General features: G+C 39.8%; 2 protein-coding genes across 2 annotated transcripts; both read left to right on the top strand.

Annotated features, from left to right (window-relative positions):
• The first annotated feature begins 1,386 nt into the window (after positions 1-1,386).
• On the top strand, positions 1,387-13,795 carry LOC102234000 (glyceraldehyde-3-phosphate dehydrogenase 2). The gene is made up of 11 exons (XM_023330988.1): positions 1,387-1,443; positions 8,438-8,497; positions 8,794-8,890; positions 11,369-11,475; positions 11,901-11,991; positions 12,086-12,204; positions 12,293-12,374; positions 12,603-12,754; positions 12,844-13,006; positions 13,085-13,182; positions 13,301-13,795. Exons 2-11 carry the CDS (start codon positions 8,469-8,471, stop codon positions 13,368-13,370), a joined length of 1,008 nt encoding a protein of 335 aa, XP_023186756.1. The 5' UTR covers positions 1,387-1,443; positions 8,438-8,468; the 3' UTR covers positions 13,371-13,795.
• Positions 13,796-22,442: 8,647 nt separating this feature from the next.
• On the top strand, positions 22,443-24,032 carry LOC102220585 (macrophage mannose receptor 1-like). Its single transcript, XM_014468767.2, has 3 exons — positions 22,443-22,750; positions 22,829-23,141; positions 23,246-24,032. Exons 1-3 carry the CDS (start codon positions 22,467-22,469, stop codon positions 23,447-23,449), a joined length of 801 nt encoding a protein of 266 aa, XP_014324253.2. The 5' UTR covers positions 22,443-22,466; the 3' UTR covers positions 23,450-24,032.
• The last annotated feature ends 3,420 nt before the right edge of the window (positions 24,033-27,452 follow it).

Raw genomic sequence — 27,452 nt, 5'->3', positions numbered from 1 at the left:
TGCACCGCTGTACTTAATTTGGAAGATGATTCATAATTTCTCCCAACATTTAAATGTCTTACTTTTAAACTGGCATTATTAACATTTTTTTAAACTTGTGTCTCATACTAAGGAATATTTATCATGTGGTATGCATTGCCTACCAAATGCCAGCCACGTGGGTTTGAGTCATTGTTTAAATGAATTTATTTATGCTGGCTGCCAGTAGGTGGCAGTAATAAGATAGAGAAGTCTGAGTCAAACCCCAAACTTAGAAAAACAAGTAGCTCTCTACTGGTAACATTTATGATTTTTTATTTATTTATGTACTTATTTTGCCGTTGCGTTGAGAGGACGTGTCTCCTTTGTACAACAGGAGAAGGCGAGCCGTGCTACAAAATGTTGGACTCTCCACTAAAGTGATGAAAGCGGGTGTGCAGTGAGTTGCACTGCAGGGATTTCCCATGTTCCACCACAGTACGCGTCCTGCCTCACGTACGCTTTCTCTGAGTCCGACGTGCTGTGACGCTGGGGGTAAAGGAGGAAGAGAATCAAACTTTGACTTCCTCAACGCGAAGAGTGATTTTAATTATTCAGACTGAATAAAAAAAAAATATACTTAATCGATCCCAAAGGGAAATGAAATGTTGTAGCTCATTAATTCAAATTCAGAAGAGTTATTATAGTGGAATATAAGTGAAAATCAGTAATCAAATGCAATAGTAATAATATTGTATAAAAGGGAAAAATTAGACATTCAAATTTCTTCTAACATCAGTGCTGCTTCCGCGTATAAGGTCTGTGTTTGTGACAATAGGGGATCCATTCAGTCCTTTAGGAAACTATAGACAAAATAGGTTAAATTGACCGTGTAGTTTAATCCTGAACGGTATGATGCAATGCAGAGGGACTAACCTGCTAACAACCCAACCAATAGTTATTATTATTATTATTATTATTATTATTATTATTATTATTATTATTATTATTATTATTATTATTCTCACCTGCTGTAGCTCCTTTTCCTAAGTCTGTCTACAGATAGTGATGGTTTCCAGGCTTTATGTGAGCAATATTCGGTCACATTAACTAATTATTACGAGAATGTGAGGAAAGATTACATCATTCTCTACCATTCGGTCTCTGGCATCCTGTCATCGGTGCCTGTCTCTGTCTGCTTTGATCGCCGGCTATTTATTAATTTAATAATCCGTCAACAAAAAAAAAACACGGCTTTCTTTATTAGATGATAAAGTCCTGGGAACATGAGATCAACCATCAGACCACTGGTAACCATCAGTCTGGTCGCCATAGCAGCTGCAGAGAGACCGTGAGGAGTCCCTCGTTCAGAATGGACAGCAGCGGATGAAGTGACGTCACGTCGCTATGGTGACCCAGGCAGTATAAATAGTGAAGCCCGAACCGCGAGCTGCGCACACTGACTCAAGCAGCATCAGCAGTGAGGTAAGTGTGAGCTCCGCGGTTTAACATCTTTGTATAATTCAGGTCTCTAAACTATATTTCTAAACAAATTTCCATATAATTTCCATTATATCAATATTGTTATCTGAAACACCTTCAAATATAAATAAACTTTTATCGCCATAGACGTTCTACGTCACTTGCGGAAGCTTGTGGCCATGATGTGTTCGCATCCACTTCCAGTGTTAACAAATCAGGTGTTGTGGTGCAGAAAGGACTACATTGGGATGTGAAGGAGTGCTATGTAGCTAAGTTATTTTTCTGACCAGTTCTGTTCGCAGTTTGCTTTTAAACGATGCCTGTAGGAAGACAGACGGGAGAATGGGAGGGGATGCGCAATGGCCTCTTAATCTGGAAGAGACACTGTCCTTACTCCTTGTAACAAAGTTGGTTTGCTGCATATTGTCACGCTTGCGCTCAAAATGCGCCACGGTGGAAATTGTGCTTAGTGGAAAGCGGAATTGTCACAATTTTCGACAAATGTGTTGAAATGTAGAAGACTACTCTGTGCGAGCAACGTGACTTTGTAAGCTCGCAGCGCTGCATCTGCGGAAGTAGGCTGGACTCCATGTTATGTAATCCGCTGCACGAAAACCAAGCTGTATTTCTCCCTTAGCTTAGCAAAAAACGCTAAAACACTGAGGTTTTTAAAGAAAAGTCATGATGGAGAGTCCCACAGAGTGGCTTCTTGGTCATATTGTTTCACGTGTGCATCACGCAGAGTGATAACACTGGTGCTGAGACGAATAAATGAAGCTACGTGCCTGCTCTGCTCTTCACCATGAAGTCTGACGACGTTACACAGTCGAGGGATGAATGGGGTTCCGTAGTCACGGGATTTAGGGGCCAGAGTGACGAGAAACAAAGTGAATAGGAACGACTTGATGTAGGGGGTAAAAAAGCAGGTTAAAACGAGTATTATTGTATTCCTTTGATGCAACCGTGGGGCAGAGAAAAAGTGGCGCAGTGTCGCGTGATTCTGCCGCAGTTTGACACGACGCTTGACGGACCTGTTGACGAGGCCTCGTTTTTATCTGAAAGCATTTAGGCATTTTTTTTTACTGCATTAAAACTAATAAGAGAAGGGACGTTGTGAAAAATTAAACCATGGATAATTTTCTGTCGTGTGGTTTTGGTAGCTTACAGGAAGATGCAGCCATGTCGGACTGGATGAAGGTCATGACTGGAGATGATGAAGGGCACACCAGGCCCAGGGCTGCTTCACTGATGCTAATCGACATTTTGTTTTTAATCTCAACAACTTCGTATTTTTCTCATTGCAGCTTACCTAACACCATACTGAAGTGAAGGTTGCAGGCAGTAAGCAGCATCTTAGCATTAGCTATGACCTAGCTTGCTTGTAAAGGCCTCAAGCATGTAGTAGTAGACAATAAAGTCTTATGCATTCTTTAAGTAAATATTTTCTATTCTCTTGCTTTTTTGGATATTAAAACATATTTACATCAATAACTTATCACTATTTTGTCATTTTTAGTAATATTAACAAGTCATGTTAGCTAATTTGGCTCCTCATGCTAATGATGTTCATACATATAATAACAGTTTGTGTTAGCTCACTCTGCTTATACTTAAGAAAAGGCTACAAACTTACAAATACCTTCTGACTACCACTAATTAGCCTGTTAGCCAATGAGAGAAGTCACAACTAACCTAAGCTACCATAGCACTGAAGGATGTGAATAGTCCCTGTCAGACATGGCAGGTTGCTGGTACAAAGGTATAGCAGGCTCTTATAAGTGCATGTGTTTTTCTCACATCTGCTTCTGTCGGCTAAAGGCTTGCTGCAAAAAGCATAGGGTAAAGCAATGATGATGGCCCTGAAGTTGCTGCTCTCTGCTGGTCAGCCGGATGAAAGATGGCGATTAGGTTTTTCTCATGCTTACAGAGAAGACCGTTTTTACTGTTCCTCACCAAGAAAGTGCCTAGCTTTAGCTTTAGCTTCCATCTTTACAAGTTTCAGAACGTGGCTCCCAGATACACCTCCTACTAATGGTCATTTACATACTCGACTCATTCATTCCCTCTGAGCTAGTTCTAGATGAACTGAGTTTTCCCCCCTGAGTGGTGGTTTGGTTAGTATGAGTGTCGCGTTTGATCACACCTACGAACCAGTCATTGACTCGGCTTTGTGCGAGAGGAAGAGAGACTCAGAATGACTCAGCGTTCTTTGCCTAACTGTCACCACTTTTAGGAAATGAGCCATCCCACAGGAAAGAAGGTTCACACATGGCGCCATAGCTCAATAAAATCCTCTCAGTGGAATATTCCAAATTAACCTGTAAAGTTGCAAAGAAATGTGAGAAACATCACATTGTTGCGCATATTCTTTCTTTTCCTTTGCTTCTTTGCCAAGTATACTTCTTCCTGAATTTCTGCATTGTGTTACACAACACATCTGCAGAGTTTTCTGGATGTTGTAGCATTTTTTTATTTAAAACAAATTGAATTTACAGTATTATGGTGCAATATCTGCTTTTTCTTAGTATTGTGCCAGTTTAACTAATATTTGTAGCAACCTTTTGCTACAGCAGGAAACACAGCCCATGTGGGGTCAGTTAGAAGCCAGACGCATCCTTGTAAACTTTGACTGTGTTTGCAAATTTTAGACAAGTGATGTGATGGTGATGAACATTTGAGTGACTCTTTCAAAGCCGCAGAGAGACATCTCTAAGGCGAGAATAAAAAAACAAGCAGACATGGTGCTGAAGAGGAGGTGAGAGAAACTAAGTAAAGGAAAGTTCTTTTTGTTGCACAGAAAAAGAAAAATCTGACTCCAAAACTCCGAAAGAGGCGGGTCGGAGGAAAAGACATTACCTAATTGGCTATTCTGCAATGTCTCTGTCCAATCGACCCACTGCAGTGGAAAAACACTGAGGAGAAAGAGGGTGTGACAGAGCAATAGGAAGCTGGGGGAAGGTTTGAAAAGCCAAGGGCGGACGAAGGAGAAAGGCTGGGGGGTGGGGCGCTCTGGTGCGGGAAAGTGAGGATGCACTCGGGTCAACTTGCTCTCATTCACTCACCCTGGTGAAATCTCCAACCAGTGCATAAACTGAGGCAAAGTTAAGAAAAGATAAAACTTGATGAACTAGGGAATAGGTAAGGGTTTGCAGGAAGTAGGACGAATGAGTGCAGTGAAAATGCTGCATCATGTTTGTCTCTGATCCTCTCGCGCATGCAGTTTTTAAAATCTGCACCACCTGGTGCAGTCTGGGGAATTTTACCTTTTTTGGTCACTGGCTATGAGTCATTCCTCCCCCCAGTGGTCCCTGAAATTCATCCCTCCTGCTGTTTGTGAGCTGAAAATGGGCCAGAGCTTGGGGGAGGGGAGGTTGTGCAAAAACAAGAGAATCAGATTCAGCGGCCGCTGAGGGGTCAAATTTAAGCTATAGGGACTCACTGAATTTTAATGATTGTATCTGGATTTGGGGTCATGAGAGAGGTCATGTCGGAGTAGTTGTGGGTCAGACAGAAGAGGGGAAATGGATCAGAATATTGGGGGTTATCTGGGACAGACTTATGCAGATGAGAGGGAAGATCAGTAAAATGCTGTATAAAGTTGTTGGTTCTTTCGTGTTTGAGTTTGCTGTACTACATTTCCCATAATTCTGTGTTCCACATCTTTTCTTTTTCATACCTTAATCATTTAATTGAACCTACTTTCAGTTGGAGCAAATGATACCCTGAAGCTTTGTCTTATTTTCCTGACCCGCCTTCATTGTCAGATCTGAACTGAAGGTTTTTCTTCACCCTCCTTCCTTATCGAGGAAACTCCAGACCAAAAAACAACAATAACTCTTATATCTTGCGGTGTTTTGCCATTATGTCCTGTTTTTTAATTGCCTCCTCTTCTAACATATTAATGAGTGCCAGCAGACTGGAAGCTGCAGCCATCAGTGTGTTACCTCGCTACTCTCCACCACACAATGGTGTCTCTGTGAGCGGTTCAGAGTGAGTGCAGTCTGAACACCAGACTGCGGCTAACTGTGCCATCTGTTGAAAAGAGGCACAACTTCAGGGTGAAGCTAAAGTGAAGATAACCCTTGGAACGTTTTATATCTGCTTGCTACGTAAAATCTGGGATACATTTGTATTTTAAGTTTACTTAGGTTAAGTTTAATTACCAGATTATTCCCATTTATGCATCGAGACATATGCCCCTAACTAGCTGAGTTTAGTAAACTCTTATAAAGTTAAGCCATCAGGGCAGAAAAAGGTCTGATAATTGCGTCTTTAATAGAAAAAAAAGCATAAACACTTTACACCACTTGCAAATCTGGTTTACGTTTAGGTTTCATTTGAGGTTTTCAAGCTGATTTTAAAAGTCAAAAATAGTTAATGGAGATTAATCAATGCAATAAAGTTGCATTGTTTAATCTCCATTAATTGGCTGCATGCAAACATGATGAGAAACTTTTCTGCAAAACAGAACTTCCTTAAGTACCCTATTAAAGATATTTGCATTTATGCTTCTACTTTTTGCAATTATTGTCTCTTCGATGAGAAATTCTTCCTTTTTTGCAAACTATTGCAACTTCCATCCTCCTTCCTCCGTGCCCTTCCATTTGCCAATCCCTCAAACGGCCTCAGGGCAGCACTGAAGGACACAAACGGGATTGTTTCGTCAAGTGTGTGCAGGTTTACATGCATGATGTGCCTCGGCGTGTCGCCTCATCAGGGAAGTGGTGAAATTAGGACATTTTCCACATCTGGAGCCACATGTTTGAGATTCAGCTTCTTGTTCAGCAGAAATTTCCACCTGCTTTAAGATGCAGAACGGACCACACACTGTTGGATCGGTTGTCAGCGGAGCGGCCATTTTGTTCTGGGAACCCAGGGCAACTGCTTCTGTGCAGAGAAAAGTGAGACGTTGGTATTCATGCAGGAGGAGAGGAAGCAGATTACAGGAGGAGGAAAGCTTCCCTTGAATTTTGTGAAAACACGAAGTGGAAACAGATCTGTCATGATGTACACACACTCTCCTGTTTGTCACTCCTTTAGTGACCTTGTGTTACGGATGCTGACTGCAGAACATAAAATGGCTGCTCTACCTTGAAGAAAAAACAGAATAAAGCACAGAAACAAGATCATAAAGAGCCTTTTGGATCAATCAGAGAACATAATAGTTAATACCAGTTCAATAGTTGACTCCAGGTGTGAAAAAGTACAGTAACGGTGTCATTACGGTCACAGGATACTCCAGATATCATCAGCATCATTGTGTGTGCTGTTCTGTGAGGTAAAATTCATGACTTGTAATCTGGTTACCCCTGCAGTCTATTTAAAGTACTCCCACAATGCATTTCAGCGGATTGACAGCTTGTTCCCAATGCCCCAACACACAACAGATTAGGAGATTAGAGTAGCTGAAAATGACAAGCCGGTGCCAACTTACCTGTTCCACACACACACACGCCCACACACCCCTACACACACACACACACCAAGCTGAAGTATTTTGGACACATATTGTTGATAAGTTAATATGGTTTTCTGTTACAGACCCACTAATCAGGCATTTTTAAGCCGGTTTTCAGTTTTCTAAAATGTCTGACCTGCCCATTATTATTATTATTTTAAATGACTTAGTTTTTATTCTGTGGACTAAAACTCAGGTTCTTTGATAGATGAATCTGATCTTTACTAAACTCAAAGTGTATCAGAAATGATGGGGCTTCTTTGATGCAATTAATAAAAAGAGGGGGGAACAAACCCAAAGATTTTTAATAATTTGATCTGCAGATAAAGGCAAACTGGCTGATTTGCAGGCTCTGGCCAATTTATTAGTGCATTTCATTTTCAGCTGTTGCTGCACTGCAGCATTTCATGTGTTTAGCCCTAAATGGGTCACAAACGGTCACGTGATTTCCTCAAAGTTTTGTCATCTGCCATAATATAACCATCATAATCATCTGTATTTAACTCATAAGCAGAAATATTAAGGAATACCATGAATACTTAGCAGATTATGTAACAATCTCCATGTTTTAAGCAGATGCAGTCCTGCTTAGAGTCGAATCAAAAGGGACATGAAAGGTGGTTGATCCTGCAGATGAATGAACTGTATGAAACAGCGAGGAAAAGCAGAGAGAAGAGGAGGTTGAATAGTTGTGTCACAGCCAGACCTTCCCCTCTGCTGGGCTGGCGGACACGTCTCTTCGCTGCGCTGCATACCAGCCGCTTCCTCCCGGCCTTCGGATCGCTTTGTTTTCTAAACATGCCCCTGCATGGTGCAGCTCCTCCATGCCTCAGCAGAGCAGGCTGGGGAAACGCAGATTTTAATGGCCTGTATTTTTGCCTCCTTCGTTGATGTCAACCAGAGCCGCAGAACCTGGTTGTAACGAGGTGTTAGCTGCTGCCGGCCTGTCCTCAGGTCACTTGTAGCACAGAGAAACCTCAGGCGCTGTGTTTTCATCAGAAATTACACACAAGGAAGATTTCTGCATGGCTCATTTCTAATGCACATTCCTGTGCTTGATTTCAGAGAGGATTTTTAGAGATATGATGACGACTGCATATTGCTATTGGCTCTAACTTGAATCTGTGGAGTTTCAGCCTACCTGATCATAGAAAAATACAGATTTCATTTAAACAAATCAAATTTTCTACATTTTCACAAATAGACCATGTGGCTCAGAATTCGCCTTTACCTACACAATCTGTAATTTTTTCACTATTTTCTTTTTATTTTCATATTACTCAGGCTTGTTGTGTAGAAAACAGAGTTTATGGGTTGGTAGCAACACGATTTACCAGTCCGACCTGATTAGCTAAACTTGTTTAAGATAATCGCTTTTGTTAAAGCCCTCACAAATCATCTTGTTTGGTTTTTTTTTTTGTCACCCCTGATGTCTGTTGTTTAAACTCCGAATGCTGTTAAAATGTTGACATTTTAGGTTAGTTTACGTCAGTCATTTGGCTTGTGTTGATTCTGACCGGCGTTTGTTTTGTTGTGCAGGTAACTCCGCAGCCCCTAAGCAACATCAACCATGTCAGACCTCTGTGTTGGAATCAATGGGTGAGTTTGAACCTCATGTTTTATAAGCAGGATCAGAAATGACTGTCAGGAAAAGGAAAGGGTCAAGTGGTGATGGTCACTTCTCAAAGTTATCCGTGAAATATCACCTTCTGACACCGTCACTTTTGTCCCCAACATCAGGGAAAGTATTTAAATGCGCAGTTGAGTTTACCTTTTAGCATCATTTTTGAGATTCTCACAAAGTACGATGTACATATGTCTCATGACAACTATTATTTAATGTTGATAAAGATTTAAAAATCGGATGTTTGACATCTATCTGTCCATCTCCGCAGCTTCGGTCGCATTGGCCGCCTGGTCCTGAGGGCATGCCTCCAGAAGGGCATCAGAGTCGTAGCCATCAACGACCCCTTCATCGACCTGCAGTACATGGTGAGAGAGCTTTGTGTTTGTTGGGTTGCAGCACAGGTGTCAAACTCCAGTCCTCAAGGGCCGGTGTCCTGCAACTTTTAGATGTGCCTCTGCTGCACCACACCTGACTAGAATAATTAGGTCATTAAGGCTCTGGAGAACTGATCTACACAAGGAGGAGGTAATTAAGCCATTTCATTCCAGTGTTTTGTACCTGTGGCACATCTAAAAACTGGAGGACAGCGGCCCTCGAGGATTGGAGTTTGAGACCCCTGGGTTACAGCATGCTATCACACTTTCACTGTAAAAGTGAAAGTGTGATAAAAGCAGAGATGTGGAAGAGTCACATACTTAGAACCAGGGGTGTCAATTGGCACCGGCCGCTGGTCGAATTCAGACAAATGTATGGAATGGTGAGAACAAAGGATAATAAAAAGTGCCCAGAAAAACAAGGAAAAATATGTCAAACTAACTAATATGTTTACCCTACAACCTTCTACTGCTGGAGTAGCTTCAGGGCCCGAGAAGAAAGGAGAGTTAGCGATTCAGGGGATTCATCGTCTGAGGATGAGGAGAGAGACGTGACCGAGGGACAGATTGAGGTCAGAGGTCAGATTAGCTGCTGCCAGCCTGGTAAGAAGGAGTCCAAATGTTCATAAAGAATTAGGGATGTGTGATTTTAATCATTAATCAATTTTTTGGATTTTGAAGATTAGATTTTTTTGGAAAATCTAATTTTTTTTTTCTCACCAATGCACCCTTTGGGCTTCTGTAGTTCAGAGTCACCATGCCCAAGGCCGCCATCTTGTTTGACAAGCATGTTTTACAGCTTCTATTTATATTTATTTGGACTTTCAATGCAGGTCGTATTAGGGCCAGGCTATGATATTTTTAGTTACAAGAAGGAATCTTATGATAAGACATTTGAAATAATGCAAAACAAAGTCATAATTTTATGACGACTGCAACATGGAAAATGAACGAGGAATGTTGTGCCTGGCCTTAAAGCTCATACAAAATCACAGAAGGGATAGTAAGAGCCTCATTTTGAAAATATTTTCTGACTTTTCCTTATTAGAAAAGAAAATGAGCAAAAAAAAAAAAAGATCTGTTGTGAAAATTTCTTTAATTTTATTTTGAGATATATCTTTATGTAGGGAGGGGGAAGGTGTGTGTAGGTGCGTTGGCGTGTGTGTGTAGGCATGTGTGTGAGTGGCGGCTGACTCGCAGTCAAAAGAACATTGTAATAACACAGGAATGATGATGGCATGTGGAATGAACAATGACCATGTTTTGGCATGTAATGACAATAATTCTGAATTAAACAGAAAAAGTAAGAAAAAAATAGAAGTTAATATGATTAAAAAGTGTTTTAAAAAATGATTAGACACATCTTCACTAATTACCATCTGGGGAAGTTGTGGCCAAAATGTATAAACGCTGAATATAGGAAATAATGGCAAGACTTATTCTATTCAGTTAGACTTAAAGCATAAAACCAGAATATCTGAGCAGTAACTTCAGCAATGTGCTGTTGCATTATGTTAGTTAAGCTGGTGGCAGAGAACAAAAACGTTTCTCAAGAGGAGTCGAGGAAAGAGCAGAAAGTTAAAAGTCGGTTTCTTAATGAAAGGATTGAGAGGCGATTTAATGTGATGAAGCTTGTTAAAGCAACTGGAGGTCTAGACTTTCAGTAACTACCCACGATTGAGGGTTTTGATGTCACACATGGCATCCAGCTCTGGCACAACAGGAAGGAAAAACACTCAGAATCTGGGTCTGAATCCAGAAACTAAAGAAAAGACTGAAAAGTGATTGTTGTGGTTAAAGTTTGATGTTTGTAAATGTTTAAATATAACTTATTGCACTACCCCACTGTTAAGTGGGGTCTGTATGAGTACATATGGATGTTAAGCTTCTTGTCAATAAATTGTTTTTCTTACAGAAAAGAATGAATCATATGATTTATGTAATTTGATTGTACTGGTTTGAGTTGTAACAAAAAAGAAAAACAATGAAAAAATGGCTGGTGAAACGTTTGAGTGGTTGATAAAACATTAAAAAATTAATTTCCACCCATTCATTGAAGTTGCAGATTAGTTTTGTTTCGCCATTAAAAACAGTAGATCTTCCATCTTGTGAGTGGAAGGGCAACTGCCCAAGGGTATATATAAAACTCTCTGAACCCCAGTATTAGATGTTTTTTTATTATTGTTAACGCTGTTGAAAATGTGTAGGTCTTTAGCCCTAATATTGCTAAATGTCAGATATTGTAATAAAATGGCAACAATGACATCCAATCCAGATACTTGTTCAGAATCTTCTCTGAAATGGCTAAAAGTCACACATGCATATTTTTCTATACCAAGTATTATTGTAGGTTAATATTAGTTTTATATAGAAAGATCTTTCACGTTAAATGTTTTAAAGCCAAATCAAGAACTACAGCTTGTGAAACTTTTCACAGTGACTTATTATTTCTTGCCCTCCCTTTCATAGGTCTACATGTTCAAGTACGACTCCACCCACGGCCGTTACCATGGCGAGGTCTCCCATGATGGTGGCAAGCTCTACGTTGATGGCAAAGCCATCTCTGTTTTCCAGTGGTAAGTGAAGATGCTTGATTATCCTTCAGACTTTCAGACATCTGCAGATTCCAGGAGGCTGATGTGGTGTTGGACTTAGCATACAGTGTGATTATGAAGACGGTTATTGTTTTAGACAGATTTTTTTGAGCGAATATTGTGTTGTTTTTTTATGTGTGTGAGCGAATTCCTGGCTTTGGAATGAGGCTTTCTGCTTCACTGTCTGCGGCAGCTGTTGGTTTAGCTTATTGTGTTTCAGAGTCTCAGCTCTGGCGATGGGAAAACCGACACGACGGTTATAGAGGAGACATTCCAGCTTCACGACACATAAACCTTCCTGTCAATTTACATACCAAGGACCTGAATGCTAAATTCAGGATCTACTTTTCTCACTCGGATAGAGCCAACACAGATTCATTTGTCACCGTCTCCTTTGTTTCCTCCAGTATGAAGCCTGCTGAGATCCCCTGGGGCAAAGCTGGCGCCAAATACGTCGTCGAGTCCACTGGAGTCTTCCTCAGCCTGGAGAAGGCCAACGTACGTACACACAAAGAAACGCTCAGCGGATTACCCACGGCAAAGAGCGATGACTCGCTTTCTAACCTGCGTTTTCATCATGTTTCGAACTCAGGCTCACATCCAGGGGGGTGCACAGCGTGTGGTCGTGTCCGCCCCCTCACCTGATGCCCCCATGTTTGTCATGGGAGTTAACGAGGACAAATACGACCCGTCCTCCATGACCATCGTCAGGTAATGATCCCTTTGAATATTATTTCTAACTTGCAGTATTTTACAAGCCTGTATGAGTAATGATGCGTTTTTATCTGGTTCTGTATAGCAATGCCTCCTGCACCACCAACTGCCTGGCTCCCCTGGCCAAAGTCATCCACGATAACTTTGGCATCGAGGAGGCTCTCATGGTAAGAAACACCTGATAGTCCAGTTAACTCGGTTTGTTTGGGGACCAAAGTTGCAATATTTGTTACATTTTCAGCACCGGCTGAAAATGTAACATTGCACACCTCCCCAAACAAACTGGACTTTCTAGCTGAACAGACTAGAGTTTGACTAAACAGGCCTGCATTTATATATTTTTGGTAGTCTTAAAGGCATCAGTCCTTCACCCAGTGTAACTCTGCCTCCTGCAGACCACAGTCCACGCATACACAGCCACCCAGAAGACAGTGGACGGCCCCAGCGCCAAGGCCTGGCGTGACGGCCGCGGCGCCCACCAGAACATCATTCCAGCTTCCACCGGCGCTGCCAAGGCTGTGGGCAAAGTCATTCCTGACCTCAACGGGTACACTACTGCTCTGCTGCTAATTCTGTCAGAAAGCATAAAGCAGCAATGCAAAAGGGTCTAATCTTTCTCTCTCTCTCTTCTTCTAGCAAGCTGACAGGAATGGCTTTCAGGGTGCCAGTGGCGGACGTGTCCGTCGTGGACCTGACCTGCCGTCTGTCCAAGTCCGCATCCTACGCCGAGATCAAGGAGGCCGTCAAGAAGGCCGCACACGGACCCATGAAGGGAGTACTGGGCTACACTGAAGACCAGGTATTTCCCTGAACCTTTAGCTCTTTATTTATATAAAACTGAGATCTGTTTGTAATCTATAACGTTGGTGTTTGCCAGGTTGTGTCCTCTGACTTTGTCGGAGACACCCACTCCTCCATCTTTGATGCTGGCGCCGGCATCTCCCTTAACGACAACTTTGTCAAACTCATTTCCTGGTGAGTTTCTAACACATGCTAAGCCTGTAGAGAAAGAATCCTTCCTAATCTAATGAGATGCACTGAAATAAAATTAAAATTAAAGTCAACTTTTACTTACCTTTGTTTTTCCTTCCAGGTATGACAATGAGTACGGCTACAGCAACCGTGTTGCTGACCTGCTGCTGTACATGCACTCCAAGGAGTAGACACTTCCTGTCCTGACAGGAAGTGAGCATAGGGACCACCGCTAACCATCATGAATCCTTCCCTTCTTTTACACAAAAGCCCCACCCATAGCCAAATCATAGCATCTTCAACCCCTTTAGCTCTACTACAGTATATGTAGGCAGCAGCAAATGTGTGTTTGAGTGTTTTGAGTTCATCTGTGTTTTCCTTTAATGACAAGGCGACAATTTGGTGAAAGTATTTGTGTCCGTGTTCCCCCTCTCCAACTCCCACGGCTGATTTAGATGTGTAATTATGACTGAGTACTATGGTAACTTCTGTATCCATCTCACTGTTAGTGTGATTTTAAAAGCTTTGTCACCAGAGAAAGGAGGAACCTGAGCGGCAGACCTACTGTAATTATGACTCAAGAGTTGGAAAAAATAAAGTTTGAAAAAACCCTTAACTCCTCTTTCATGGTCCAGCTTCATTTCTTTAGAATGGATTAAATGTGTAGTTTGATGTCATATGAACTTTCTGAGAATTTAGGTGAGGAAAACAATCGGTCATATTTTAAATTTACGTTTAGTTTGTGTGTAAAATTGACTGAAAGGGCTAAAAGATGCAGATTTTAAAGTAAATTTTGTGGCTGAATGCCTAAATACACCAAACAAATCCAGGAAAGCTTAAAGATGATGTTTACGAGTATTGCTTCAAAATATTAATACTTCAGAACCACAAATCACAGTAGCTGGATTGGCTAGTACCATTTGAAATCCAGTGACAGTAGATGAACTGGGCTTTAATCACATCTTTGTTCACACATAAAACAAGAGGAGAAACCAGTCCTGGACGAAATGAACAGGATAAAGCAGCAACGATTTGGTCAAAGTGCTAAGTTGTTCCTTCAGGCTTTCATTTTCTGGCCAGCCAATCAGCTAAGAGAGGATACATTTGATAGAGAATAGCTCATTCTTAAAATACCGTGGGCATAAACATCAGGTAGAAGTAAAAAGCACTCTTTCAAAAGTATTTTAAAACTGTAAACCTTTGCAAAAGTAACAGTTTGATTGCAACGTATGGCTTACTTTTTTTTTTTTTTTTTTTAAATTACACACCTACACACCAGAAAGATGTTTAAAAAAACCAATAGTCTAACCTCTGAAACTCAAACAGCTGAATATGTTTTATAAGGTAATTATCGTACTTAATTTCTCCACAGCCTGCACACTCACTTCATTAGGTGCTCCTCTCCATACTTGTTAACACTAACCCATCTTCAGCTGGCTACTTCCGGTTATGATTATAGATCATAACACGAAGCTCAGATTCTCCACACCGCAAAGTACCAAAGCAGTTCTGAAGGAAACAGCGGGTCTAACCCTCTACTTGCTAGTTGTACCCAAATAAGTGCCCGGTGAATGGATTTATTTTGGTTCCTCACCTTTGATCAAGAGTTTAAAATTGTAATACTAGAGAAACACCAACAGGTGGAGCCAAAATCCTTCTGTGTGTAAACCCACTGACCCAAGAAAAGTTCCTCTAACTGCGGTAGCTGATACATACAAACCAGTTGCATCTGTTTTATGCAATAATTGGAAAGTTTTGTTTTGACCTTAAAGATCAAATACCTAGATTTACCTTTATAAACAGTGGACCTTTTCATGAATAAATATATTTTAGGGCCATGTTGTAACTCTCATCATCAAATATAGCATAATCCCCCCCCCCCCCCCAAAAAAAAAATTCAATATCTCAATATATACTTAGAAAATGTTTATATTGACTACAAGACTACAAAAACAAAGGGTACTTGCTTTGTTTAATTAATTTTTTTCTTTTCTGACTATACTTCCTGGTGAGGACTCCAACCCAATGGAAAGCCTCTTTACTTTATTCCCCTTAGATGCTTGTGTTTTGGTCTTAAATCTTAGATTTGTAAGGAAAATGCATTAATGGTTTGAGGAGCAGAGTTGAGAATGTGAATTTTGTCCACGGAAACAAATACAAAGCTGCTTTTGGTGGATGCAGTGGTAGTGAGGGCACCGTGTCCTCACTGGAACAAGTATTGCAATGCAGTGCATCCTCTGTCATGTAGGAGGTGGATGTTCGCCCCCAGACAGCAGGCTATATGAGACAAGAAGGTGCCGTTTGTGACCAACAGAACCACCCTCGCTGCAGTGCGACACCTGCTGGATGAAGAAGGTATTGCCATCAAACAGCTGACTAAGCTGGTAGCATCAGAAATATGTGCCTGGCCTTTATGTTTCTGCACAGATCACACAAGCTTAAAGGGTAATTATCAATATATATAAACTACTGGTCCTATTTGTACTAATGAGAGGGTACTAGCATTTTATTTTTTACAAAGACTTTAATTAGGTGTATTTTCCCTACTTACAATAAAAAATGTGTTGTTTTTTTTATCATAGAATTTTGACAGAGATGTCCAAAACGACAAACACCACTATACACACACCATATGAAATTTAAAAGCACAAATTGTTTAATTTATTTATTGCAACAGTTCTTTGGTAAACAGTTCACTTATACTCGTACTTCCTACAACATTTTAGTGCAATCTAAACTTCCTGATTACACTAAAAGCAAATGAGGCACTCGATCATCCTTCTGAAAAATTCAAATCCTGTGCTTTACATATAGCCTGATATCGCCGTCAGATCTCCAAGACTATGTCGAAATTCGGTAAATTTGAATCAAATATGGAGGAAGACAAAGTTTTACCAAATGCTCAAGATTTGATTGGCTTAACTTCTCTTTGCCTATTATAGACGTTGCTGTTTACATGCTAAGCTCTATAATCTCTCTGCTGTGCTACTAATGCACAAGTTGGATTATAATAGATGTACAGTGTCCACCTGCTGTATTGGCAAATACAATATTATTGTATTGAAGTAAAAAACCTCTGATGCTTTTTAATTCCAGTGCTGCTGACCATCTTTGTGATCAGAAGGACCAGAGTCTGTCATCACTTTGATTGTTTTAGCCAATTCAAAGAATAAAATCATTGTAAAATATGTCTTTGAATTGTTTGTCATCTAGATGACATTATGGTTGAGTTAGTTACCCAGACGTCGTTCATGACATACTGTTTATTTACAGTGGCAAGGTTTCAGTGCTGCCAGAGCGTTTTCTTTTCTTTCACATTTTTGTCACATCACACCACAAATTTCACAAATCTCTGGTTTTATTGGGATTTTATCTGACAGGCTCACAAAAGAGGCAAATTGAATTTCTATTCAGACCTCTGAATAAAACGGAGTGTGACCAGTTGCCTTGCGAAGACTCTTTTATAGTGAACTCGTTACCATGTTAAAAAAGGACTTGAGACTGAGGGGAAAGTTCACCTTCCCACAGGAACATCAGCTGCAATGGCACGGTTCAGACCACATTCATGTGTTAGAAGGGCCCAGTTAAAGTGCTAAGTCCAAATTAGAATCTGATGTCCACAGACAACCCTCCATGCAGACTCACTGATCTTGAGCTAATTGGCAAAAAATATATATATAACCCGTATAATTATAAAGCTGTTACAGACATAAACCCCCCAAAAAACTACATCTTTGGCTGCATCAAAAAGTTGCCATGTTTCCTTCTCCATCCACCTTACAGGTTTGCACTCATTTGTGTTGCTCAATCTTATGAATGATAATAATAATCATCTTGAGTGGTTTGTGACAAACTCTAATAAAGCTAGTGAAGCTTTTAACAGCACATTTGTACATCATCTCACACAAACGATTTTTAATTAGGACAATTTGAATAAAATGCAATAACATCAGATCTAACAATCTTGCGAGACCACATTACAACTGGATTGAAATAAATTTGTATTTATTTATTTCAAAATCTAAACCAAGTCTGTTTAATCCTGGTTATGCTCCACCAGCACGGTGGCAAAACCAAATCGATCAAAGCGGCTCACGCTGACCATAAACACTGCTGTTCGCTGCCGTGTTTATTCATTCATTTAGAAATGCACCGGTGAAATCTGAAGAAGGGTCAAATTATAATCCGCGCCGTCCTCCTAAAGCCAAAACTCACGCCCATGTAAATGTTGCTTGTGTCGTGATTTCCCTCCAAAAGCAGTCCGGGATGCGGTGCCACTGGTCTGCTGGATGCACTGAGGTGTGTCTAAGTGACACTGACCTGTACGCTGGTATAAAACGACACCAGGCTTCTCTCCAGCACCGACACATCTGACTTGACGTGACAACAGGAGCAAAGATGGGGAGGAAAGGCTGCTCTGCGCTCGTGCTTCTCCTCCTCTTTAACGTTGTGGCCTGGATGGAAGCTGAGGTTCAAAAAACAATTTTCTTTCCGTCTCAGAAGCTGCCATGGGAGAAAGCAAGACAGTACTGCCAGAAGTACTACATAGACATGGTCACCTGGGACACGATGGACCCAGACCTGCTGACGACGCTGCTGCTGAAAGAGGGCTTCACTAATGTCTGGATTGGTTTACGCCAGGATCCTGAGGAGTTATTGGTCTGGAGGTGGATCAATGTGAAGTGAGTTTCCATTCAATGACATAAAATGTCCACTGTGATGAAATGCTGAAGATAACTCTCGCACCATTTCTGTGGTTTTCTTCAGAACTGGTGAAGGCTTGACTGGTGGCGACGTCTCTGGCAGCAGGAACTGGGTCTTGGGACAGGCATTCGGCGCCAGCTGTGGCTCCTACAACAGCCTCACCAAAAAGTGGGAAAGCTCCCTCTGCTCTTTAGAGCGGTCCTTCATCTGCTACGCTGACAACCTGGTTGTAGTGACTGAGAACAGAACCTGGGAGGAGGCTCTGAATCGCTGCAGGGAAATGACAAACGCGTCCTTCAAATACGACCTCCTGAGCATTACCAACTCGTCTGACTACGGCTACGTCAGCGATCGGATCTACAGAGCCACCACCGACGAGGTCTGAGACTTCTTACGCAAAAGCGCAACATTTTCAACCTGAACATGAGTAGCTACGCTGGTCTAGATTCAAGGTCAAATATCTTAGTACACTTAAAATAATACAAAACTAACTTAAAAGTAACTTTTCAGTAAGATATAGGAGTCTGTTTTAAGTCAATTTAATATTGATGACAAAAAGAACTGGTTCCACTGGCAGATTCTTTCACTTATAACAAGACATTTTTCCTACATAGTAAGTGAAATTATCTGCCGGTGAAACTAGTACTTTTTTTTCAACATTACAAAATGATCGACTTAAAACAAGCTACTACTTCTTGCTGAAAAATGTAAGTTAGTTTTGTCTTATTTCGAGTATACTAAGACATTTGCGCTAAAAACTAGACCAAAAATACTTGGTCTTACTACTTCATTTTAATATTCTCCAACTCTTGCCTTGTGTCCACCAGGTTTGGACAGGATTGCGTTTCCTGGGAGGGGAGTGGTGGTGGTCCGACGGAGACACGTCGGACCAACAGGAGATGCTGCCGGACTGTCCGAGCCAGTGGCAACACTGCGGGACCGTCTCCAAATATAACACAACTAACTGGACCAGCAGGGACTGCTCAGAAAGAAGAAACTTCATCTGCTATTATGAAGAAGTTGTAAATGAGGATGATTTGCCCTCTAGAAATGAATAGGTCCATGCTTGCTTTCTGCACACGCAGGCTTTTGTTCTGATAGACGAATCGTATTTATTAGAAAAGTTCAGGAATGTCCAAAATGCCATTTTCTTAACTCGCACGGGGAGATCAGAGATGTTATGTCACCTGCATGTATTACGGCTGATTTCAGGGCTGAGAAGCATGATTAGGATGAACATTCATTGGGAACAAGCTTGACGTATGTCATTAAATTTGACCCGTTGGTTTCTTTCGTGTGGCCGCACAGAGGCACAATGGTTAAGACTTTATGCAACAATAACTTTTCATGTTCTTCCAGCATGCGTCCTCAAAGGACACTGATATGTGCATGTTGGGTGACTTGGTCTCTCTCGAGTGAGCGTGGCTGTTTCTATTGTGTGCAGATTTCAGCTTTATTACATGCAACTCAGTTAAGTTTCATTTAGTTTGACTACACTGAATCGAAACCCGTTGAGTTCATCTGAGCTGAACCGAATCAGTCTGATTTGAACTGAACTGAATTAATGAAAGCTATTTTTTTTTGTTATTAATCTAAAGTAAAATGACCTGAAGGGAAATGATTTGAATAGAGCTGGACTGAAATCAACAGAGTTTATTTGAATTCAACTAAACCGAATTAAAATTGTATGAATGTACGTTTAGCACTAAACCAAAGTTTGTAACTTGGTCTTGAATCTTCAGTTTACCTATTTTTTATTTTATTTTTTTGCATGCACTGTATTCTTATAATATTAGTGTGATAATTAGATATACGGTAGCTGTAATTTTGACTGAATTAAAGAAGAAACCCAACAATGTGTCCTATGTTGCTTGTGTATCTTGAGATCAATCAGACATCAAAATGAGATCAAGCAGACAAATTTGAACTGGGAGGCAGGAAGATGAAACCCAGAAAAGCGCAATAATTAGGACGTATTTTGAATATGATAGTTTTGGACATCTAAGTCTACAATTTCTAGCTCAATTTATCAACATTTGTGAGGCACTAATAGTGGTGACATGTTTGAAGAATTGCCTTTAAATACATCCACAGGTGTAGCTCCTCAGTGTGCTAAACTAATCAGAGCTTGCAAAGCCACTACAAAGATATTATAGCCACACTGGAAAATCTAAGAATCATCTGGAGAAAGTTTTCCTGAGTAAAACGTTTTAAATGTGCATTTCTCCATCAGGATAAGCCCATAAGTCATGAAAGCCAGATCCACCTCTGCCAATCCATTTATTAAAACAAGCCGTACTAATTCAGGTCAAATTTCTGCTACAACTTTCTTTACTGTTACAGTAGGCAGGTTGTAAGGGACACACAACCAAATATTAATGGGGGTGTATGTACATTTTTAAGGCTGTATTATTCGGCTCATGAGGATTTCAGAAATGTTGAAACAATAAACAATCCCAGCAGTGAGAAGAAGCGTTCGGCGCGTCTCTTTAAATGATCCGCCTTTGACAAATTTTGTTTACTACACTTACATTTATGTCCAGTAACGTTTATTTTGGATTGATTTTTGAGGATTCAGACCAACGTTGACATTTTAATCGATTTTTGTTTGGTTTGTTAAAGACACATTAATTTAACATTTTTACAAGTAAATGAGAATTACTTTCTCATTTCCTCATCGGCATCTCTTTCAAAGAGTCAAATGAAGTGTTTTACATGTAGCCCGATCTCTGCCGCACAAGCCCAAAGACTATTTTGAATGTAGAAAATTTGAATTAAATACTGCGCAAAAAAATGACTTCGACTGTCAGACAGAACATGGCCTATGGCTGGGATCTGGATTTTTTGTATTTAGTTAGATATTTTAAGTGTCTCTGCTGTTGTTGCACAGCATGACAGAAAATCATGGACTGGATTTCATTGTAGTTACAATTACTGCTTTTCTGCCTGTGATAGTTCTGGGAGCTTCTCTGTGATTTTAACCGGTCCCAAATGAGCCAATCAAAGAGCATTTTTGTGTCTTTACAGATTGAGAAACATAGTCAGATTTTTTTATTTCAGCATTTGATCTGCTGTTAATCAGAGCCTGTCAAAGAAAATTGGCCAATTGACTTAGTGCATCAGTGATGGTTTCATCTGAACAATATTTTGGTTGCAATCAGAAGTTACCACAGTCTCAACTGCAACTTTAAATTGACAAACCATCCAAATAAATAAACAACTTAAATATCCAAATTATATATTATATAATGGCTGAAATCCTTCTGAAAATAATCATTTCATTTAAGGATACAAAACCTTAAATGATGTTGCTTTGTGCATGTGTGTGTGTGTGTGTGTGTGTGCGTGTGTGTGTGTGTGCGTGTGTGTGTGTGTGTGTGCGTGTGTGTGTGTGTTCTTCTCTAGCTATCATATTTAGTATCACTTCTGCCACTTTTACTAACCTTCTGGAGACCGATGGGCCTTATAGCCGACCAAAGCCTGGCCCTAATATGGTAGCCCTCCTTGTTTAGGGTTAAAGGTTAAAGGTTAAAGGTCAGGGGTTTAGAGATATGGTGTAAATTAGGTTTTGGTGAAGGTTAGGGTCAGGAAAAGACTACAATCAACAATCAAACAATCAACTATTGGACTTAGGGAAAAAGTCAGGTTAAGCCCAAATGCAGCTGATACAAAGAATGGAAGTCAATGCAAAGTTCTACTATGGATAAAAATACAAACGTGTGTGTATTATTTTATATATATATATATATATATATATATATATATATATATATATATATATATACATATATATATATATATATATATATATATATATATATATATATATATATATATATATATATATATATATATATATATTCTACCTGTTTTTATTATATCAAATAAGGCTGAGCTAATTAGCATGTCAAATTGGATCATTTACCTGGAGGCAGATTTTCCTACCAGCCATGCTTTGTAAATGAGGACAATTTGAATAAGTCACCAAACCAATGAAATGAACAGCTACTGAAACATGCATGACTGCATTTGGATCTGTTTTATTTGTTTATTTGACATCATGTTCACATATAAAAGCTAAATTATTAATAGGATTGATTATGTACAATCCCTCCATTAGTGTTTCTCACAAATCAACTCGTGTTGATGTGGTTTCTGCTCCTGAGTGACTGAAACGGATTTGAATACGAACCGAAACAATTTGCTGAAAATGTGTGGCGTTACAGAGAATGAAGACAAATAAAGACAGCCAAAAAGGCAACGGGCTTAATAAAACGTCAAACTGAAATATTTGTCAAAAAAGATATTTTCTTAGTTTGTAAATTGTTCTTCTTGAAACTCTACCAGATTAATTAAGCAAATTATAAATGAATATATTCAGAATGTCGTGTTTGGTGCACAGCAGGAACGTCTGACCCAAGTGTTAGTTAAATTTCTCCAACAGCAGGTAGGGAAATGTTTCTGCTGGTCAGCTGGATTCACTGAGGCGTGTCTGAGTGACGCTGACCTCTACACTGGTATAAATTGACATTTTTCTCTCCGGCTGTCGACACATCGGACTTGATGCGACAACGGGACAGGAAATGGGGAGGAACGGCCGTCCTGAGTTGATGCTGCTGCTCCTTTTTAACGCCGCGCTTCTGATGGAAACCACACTCCTAAAAACCATTTACTTGATTTCTCAGGAGCTGACATGGACCGATGCAAGACAGTTCTGCCAGAAGAACCACATAGACATGATTACTTGGGACATAGTAGACCCGAACCAGCTGACTAAGTGGCTGCAGGAAGATGAACTGACTGCAGTCTGGATTGGTTTGCACGAGGATCCTGAGCAACAGTCAGTCTGGAGGTGGATCAATGTGAAGTGAGTTTCCTTTTTGGTGCAATCTCTATGTTTATAACAGAAACTAATTTTACATCTTTTTTTTTTTTTTTTTTTCAGAACCGGTGAAGGTTTGACAGGAGAGGATGTTTCAGAGAGCAGTTATTGGTCCGAACAATCAAAAAACAGCTACAGCTGTGGCTCTTATAACAGTTCAAGAAAAAAGTGGTTCAGCAGTGTTTGCTCCGACACTCTTCCATTTGTCTGCTATGGCGACAATCTGGTGCTGTCGACTGAGAACAAGACATGGGAGGAAGCCCTGGATCACTGCAGGAAAATGTCATCCGCCTCCTATAAGTACGACCTCCTGAGCGTTACAAGACCTGACTTTAGCTACGTCAGAGACCGGATCTACAGAGCCACCAGTGAAGAGGTTTGGTTGATTTTGTCACTTGCTGTTTCTGCAATAACCAGACCATAAATATGTTGAGGATTTATTTTGATATTGCTGCTGAAATCTTGGCCCACGTCCAACAGGTTTGGACAGGATTGCGGTTCCTGGGAGGGGAGTGGTGGTGGTCCGACGGAGAGACGTTGGACCAACAGGAGATGCTGCCGGACTGTCCGAGCCAGTGGCAACACTGTGGCATGCTGTCCAAGTACAACACAGCCAACTGGACCAGCAGCGACTGCTCAGAAAGAAGAAACTTCATCTGCAATTATGTAAAACTACAGAAATAAATTACCAAAGAGCAAGACAAAATCTAGCTCTTTGTCTCTCTATGTACTTTAGGTCAGTTAGAGACACCAAAGTTATTTCTAGTTGCTAGCTAAGTGCCATAATAATGACAGACAATATGAACACTTGTTCTAGTTTGTTGGATATGACTATACATCTGCTAAATATATTGAATCTCAGTTATTGCAAAGGATTTCTTGTCCACAATATAGGGTAAGAATATTTGGGAAATGGTAATAATCATCATATTCTTCCTATGAATATTTTTTGCTAGTTGAATGGACTCTGTTGGTGTTATTACTCCCAACAGAGCAACAGAGAGTCTGAATCTCAAATCATTAAATATGGAGAAATTGAATCTAAATGTACTGTATGTTTTGGATTTGATTTGGACCACTCTGCTTCTTCTGCATGGATTTGTGACGTAGGATTTAGGAGAATCACCCTTTTAAATTTGTATTTTGCTTTGTTGTGTTTTATCACGTAGAATTATTTTATTTCAAATTAAATTAGTTCGTTTGTACTGACTGAATTGATTTGAGGCATTTTACATTTTGCTCCCGAGAATAAAGTGATTTGAAATAATTTGTTTTATTTACTCACCACGTAACCCGTTTCTTGGCTTTATTAACTGTTTGCAATTTAGTAAAAACATCTTGTCAACATGAGAAAGTCCAGCAAGAACTCGAGATAAAAACAGCAAGACTGAGCAGTTCATTACATTTCCTATCCTGAACGTCTTCTCCACTTTTTGGTATAACTATTACTCGTCATACTTCAAACTTTTGTTGAACATGCTGAGAGGATATTAAATGTGTATTTAACTGGTTTTAGGTGCTGGTTTTCTGATGAAATGTCTTTATCCCCTTAAGTCTAAGCTTGATCTGTTTTGAACTGTGGGTGAGGAGGATCCTGTTAAGGCTGGCAAACATAACATCATGTCTTGCCTTAATTGATTGATCCATTCATAAGGAAAACATTTAACAGCATCTAATAATTAAGACATCCAACATCTAATTATTAGTTTTTGTTCTTGAGCTTGCTTTTTTGATTGATTTACAAGACCAGATAATGTTCTTCTTTCAGTTTAGTTGTGTTTTGTCGCCCTCTCCTGGTCATTCTTGAGTATATGAGTTTTTTCCCCCTATTGTGTCATTAAGCATGTTGCAATAAAAAAAAACATAATAAAAGTAGCAGCATATAATAACTGAACAGCTTGCCAGTAATTTGTGGCACTTTATTTTGGTTTTTGGTCTCTTGAACAGAACTTTTTTTTTTTAACCCTCCTACCATAAAACTAGGGTTTGATTTTCTTTCACGCCTGGACTCAGTGAGAGAATGTCATGTCAATTTCACCTATAAAAGATATTTATTTTGAAAATTGGTGACATGTTAAATTCTTGTTAAGGCTACACGGATAATATTCTGTAAATTCATTTATTTCAGGAACTTTATCACTAATTGAACACATTATGTAGATTAATTACACATATGGATGTTTGATGTCCTTTATTTCTATTAACTGTGATGATTTTCCAAAAACAGATAACAAGGTCTAAGGGGATCACATTTCACGGGTCAGTAAAAAAGCTTTAATTAAAAAACTATAAAGAAAATGCCGTGGAGAGTAGGTTAGTCATGCTAACTTAACTTTTATCACCTCAATTTGTACTCTTGCTGCGCAGTTCGGAGTATTTCAGTCCAATTAACACAAAAGCAAGGTGACCCACATAGATTTCCTGACAGATAATTGGCTCACAATCCTATAGCACCATGATTCAAATTCAGTCGTTTACATGTAGCCTGCCCTGCCCATAAGAGCAGAGACTAGTTTGAATGCAGAACATTTGAATCAAACATGAAGGAACTCGGACTTCTACAGACAGGCACAGGGGTGAATTTGGTTGAGTTCGTTTGTTTTAGGACTTGTTGTTCACAGTGTTCCCATAAACCTGAGCTTACACTACTCCTCCTTTGTACGATTGTGTTTTGTTTGGAAGCTAGGCTGATCATATTCATTACTATTCAATCTCAGGCACTTCCATGGGACGAAGCACGACAGTACTGCCAGAGGAACCACATAGACATGGTTACCTGGCACATAGTAGACCCGAATCTGCTGACTACGTGGCTGAAGAACAACGGCTACGACAATGTATGGATTGGTTTACACAAGGATCCTGAGCAAGAGTCAGTCTGGAGGTGGATCAATGTGAAGTGAGTGAGCTGGTGTCATATTTAAACATAACAATTAATTCAGTTCAGACATTTAAGCTGCTGGTGTGTATGCTTCAGAACTGGTGAAGGCTTGACGGGAGATGACGTCTCACAGAGCAAGAACTGGGCCTCTGGTCAGCAATTTGACGACAGCTGTTGCAATTATCACATCTCAAATAGAAAGTGGTACAGCACAGCTTGCTCCCATCCGCTTCCCTTCAACTGCTATGAAGACAATCTGGTGCTGGTGACTGAGAACGAGACATGGGAGGATGCTCTGAATCACTGCAGGAAAATGACAAATGCAACCTATAAGTATGACCTCTTGAGCGTTAGATATTCATCTGACCTGAGCTATGTGAGAGATCGGATCTACAGAGCCACCACCGAGGAGGTCTGGTAATCACTCGAGAGATTTATTCTTGTTCTACAAGGTCAGAATTGTAAACTTTGTTTCATTTGCCTTGTGTCCACCAGGTTTGGACAGGATTGCGTTTTCTGGGAGGGGAGTGGTGGTGGTCGGACGGAGAGATGTTGGACCAACAGGAGATGCTGCCAGACTGTCCGAGTCAGTGGCAACACTGTGGGACCGTCTCCAAATACGACACAACTAACTGGACCAGCAGGGACTGCTCAGAAAGAAGAAACTTCATCTGCTATTATGAAAAAGTATACATATAGGAAGAAGTAACAGAATGATGACTAGCGCTCTCTCTGTGTTCATGTATATATGTACTGTACACCTAGAGATGTAAGCAGTCATATCCAAAAAGTCTGAATATTTTTGATAAGTTCTTGTATTTCAATACCTCAGTTTGCTTAGTAGAATGCATTACGTAGTCTGACTACACATGTCCTAAAGTTTTCATACCTTTATCAATTTTGATTTACGGCTGATGAAAACTTGAAATTTAAGACTTAAAGATTTAATTGGACCAATGGGAAAAGTTATGCTGCTTAAGCCAGTGGAAACACTGTGTTGCTAAAATATAACACAGCTGACTGGACCAGCAGGGACTGCTCAGAAAGAGGAAACCTTATCTGCTATTACAAATACATAAGAAGAAAACGTGAAGCTTTCTTCCCCTTAGCACTGTAGAGTTTTGAACTTGCATTTTAAATATTGTATTTAAAAATATGATATGCCCTTTCCTTGCTTGGGAGTAGCATGATTTATTTCCTTTGTGATGTACTAATGTTTTATGATGTACTGTAGAATCTTTGAAATGTAATTGTTGTATTTTAATTGTTTCTAGCAATATATTTAACGGCTGTCTACAATGTGTTAATTTATCCATTCACACATGACAAGAAAAGCTTCTGGACAGTTTTAAAGATATTTAAAAAGTCAACATTCAACTCAGAAGCTAAATCAATGATGTGGATAGAAAAAAAAGCTGGTGTGTGGGGAAAAAATGAAACAAAAGAAAGAAAGATAAAATTTAAATAAACCCTTCCAAAAGTGTTGCATAGAGTAATACTTGTGAATGAGCTGGGATATGTGAAGGTTCCTTCTGATGGGTGAGTCTGGTGACAATTTAATAATCAATTTTCTTTAAAGTATTTTGGAGTTACACATTTTTAACAGAACATTTATGTAATAAATACAGGCAAATCCATTGTATTAAAGGAAAAAACCCCACAAGGAACAGTGAAAATTTTACATTAGGCATATTACTAAATCAAAAACATCACATACAGAATAAAAACATAAATAAATAGCAATAAATATGAAATTCCTGTTGATGTGATTCAGTCACAGAGGTACAAAAATGAAATTATTAAGTG

The sequence above is a fragment of the Xiphophorus maculatus genome, chromosome 3 (genome assembly GCF_002775205.1).
Source record: "Xiphophorus maculatus strain JP 163 A chromosome 3, X_maculatus-5.0-male, whole genome shotgun sequence".
Taxonomy (NCBI): domain Eukaryota; kingdom Metazoa; phylum Chordata; class Actinopteri; order Cyprinodontiformes; family Poeciliidae; genus Xiphophorus; species Xiphophorus maculatus.
The sequence above is the reverse complement of the archived record's forward strand: the minus strand, read 5'-3'. Positions and strand labels throughout refer to the sequence as shown.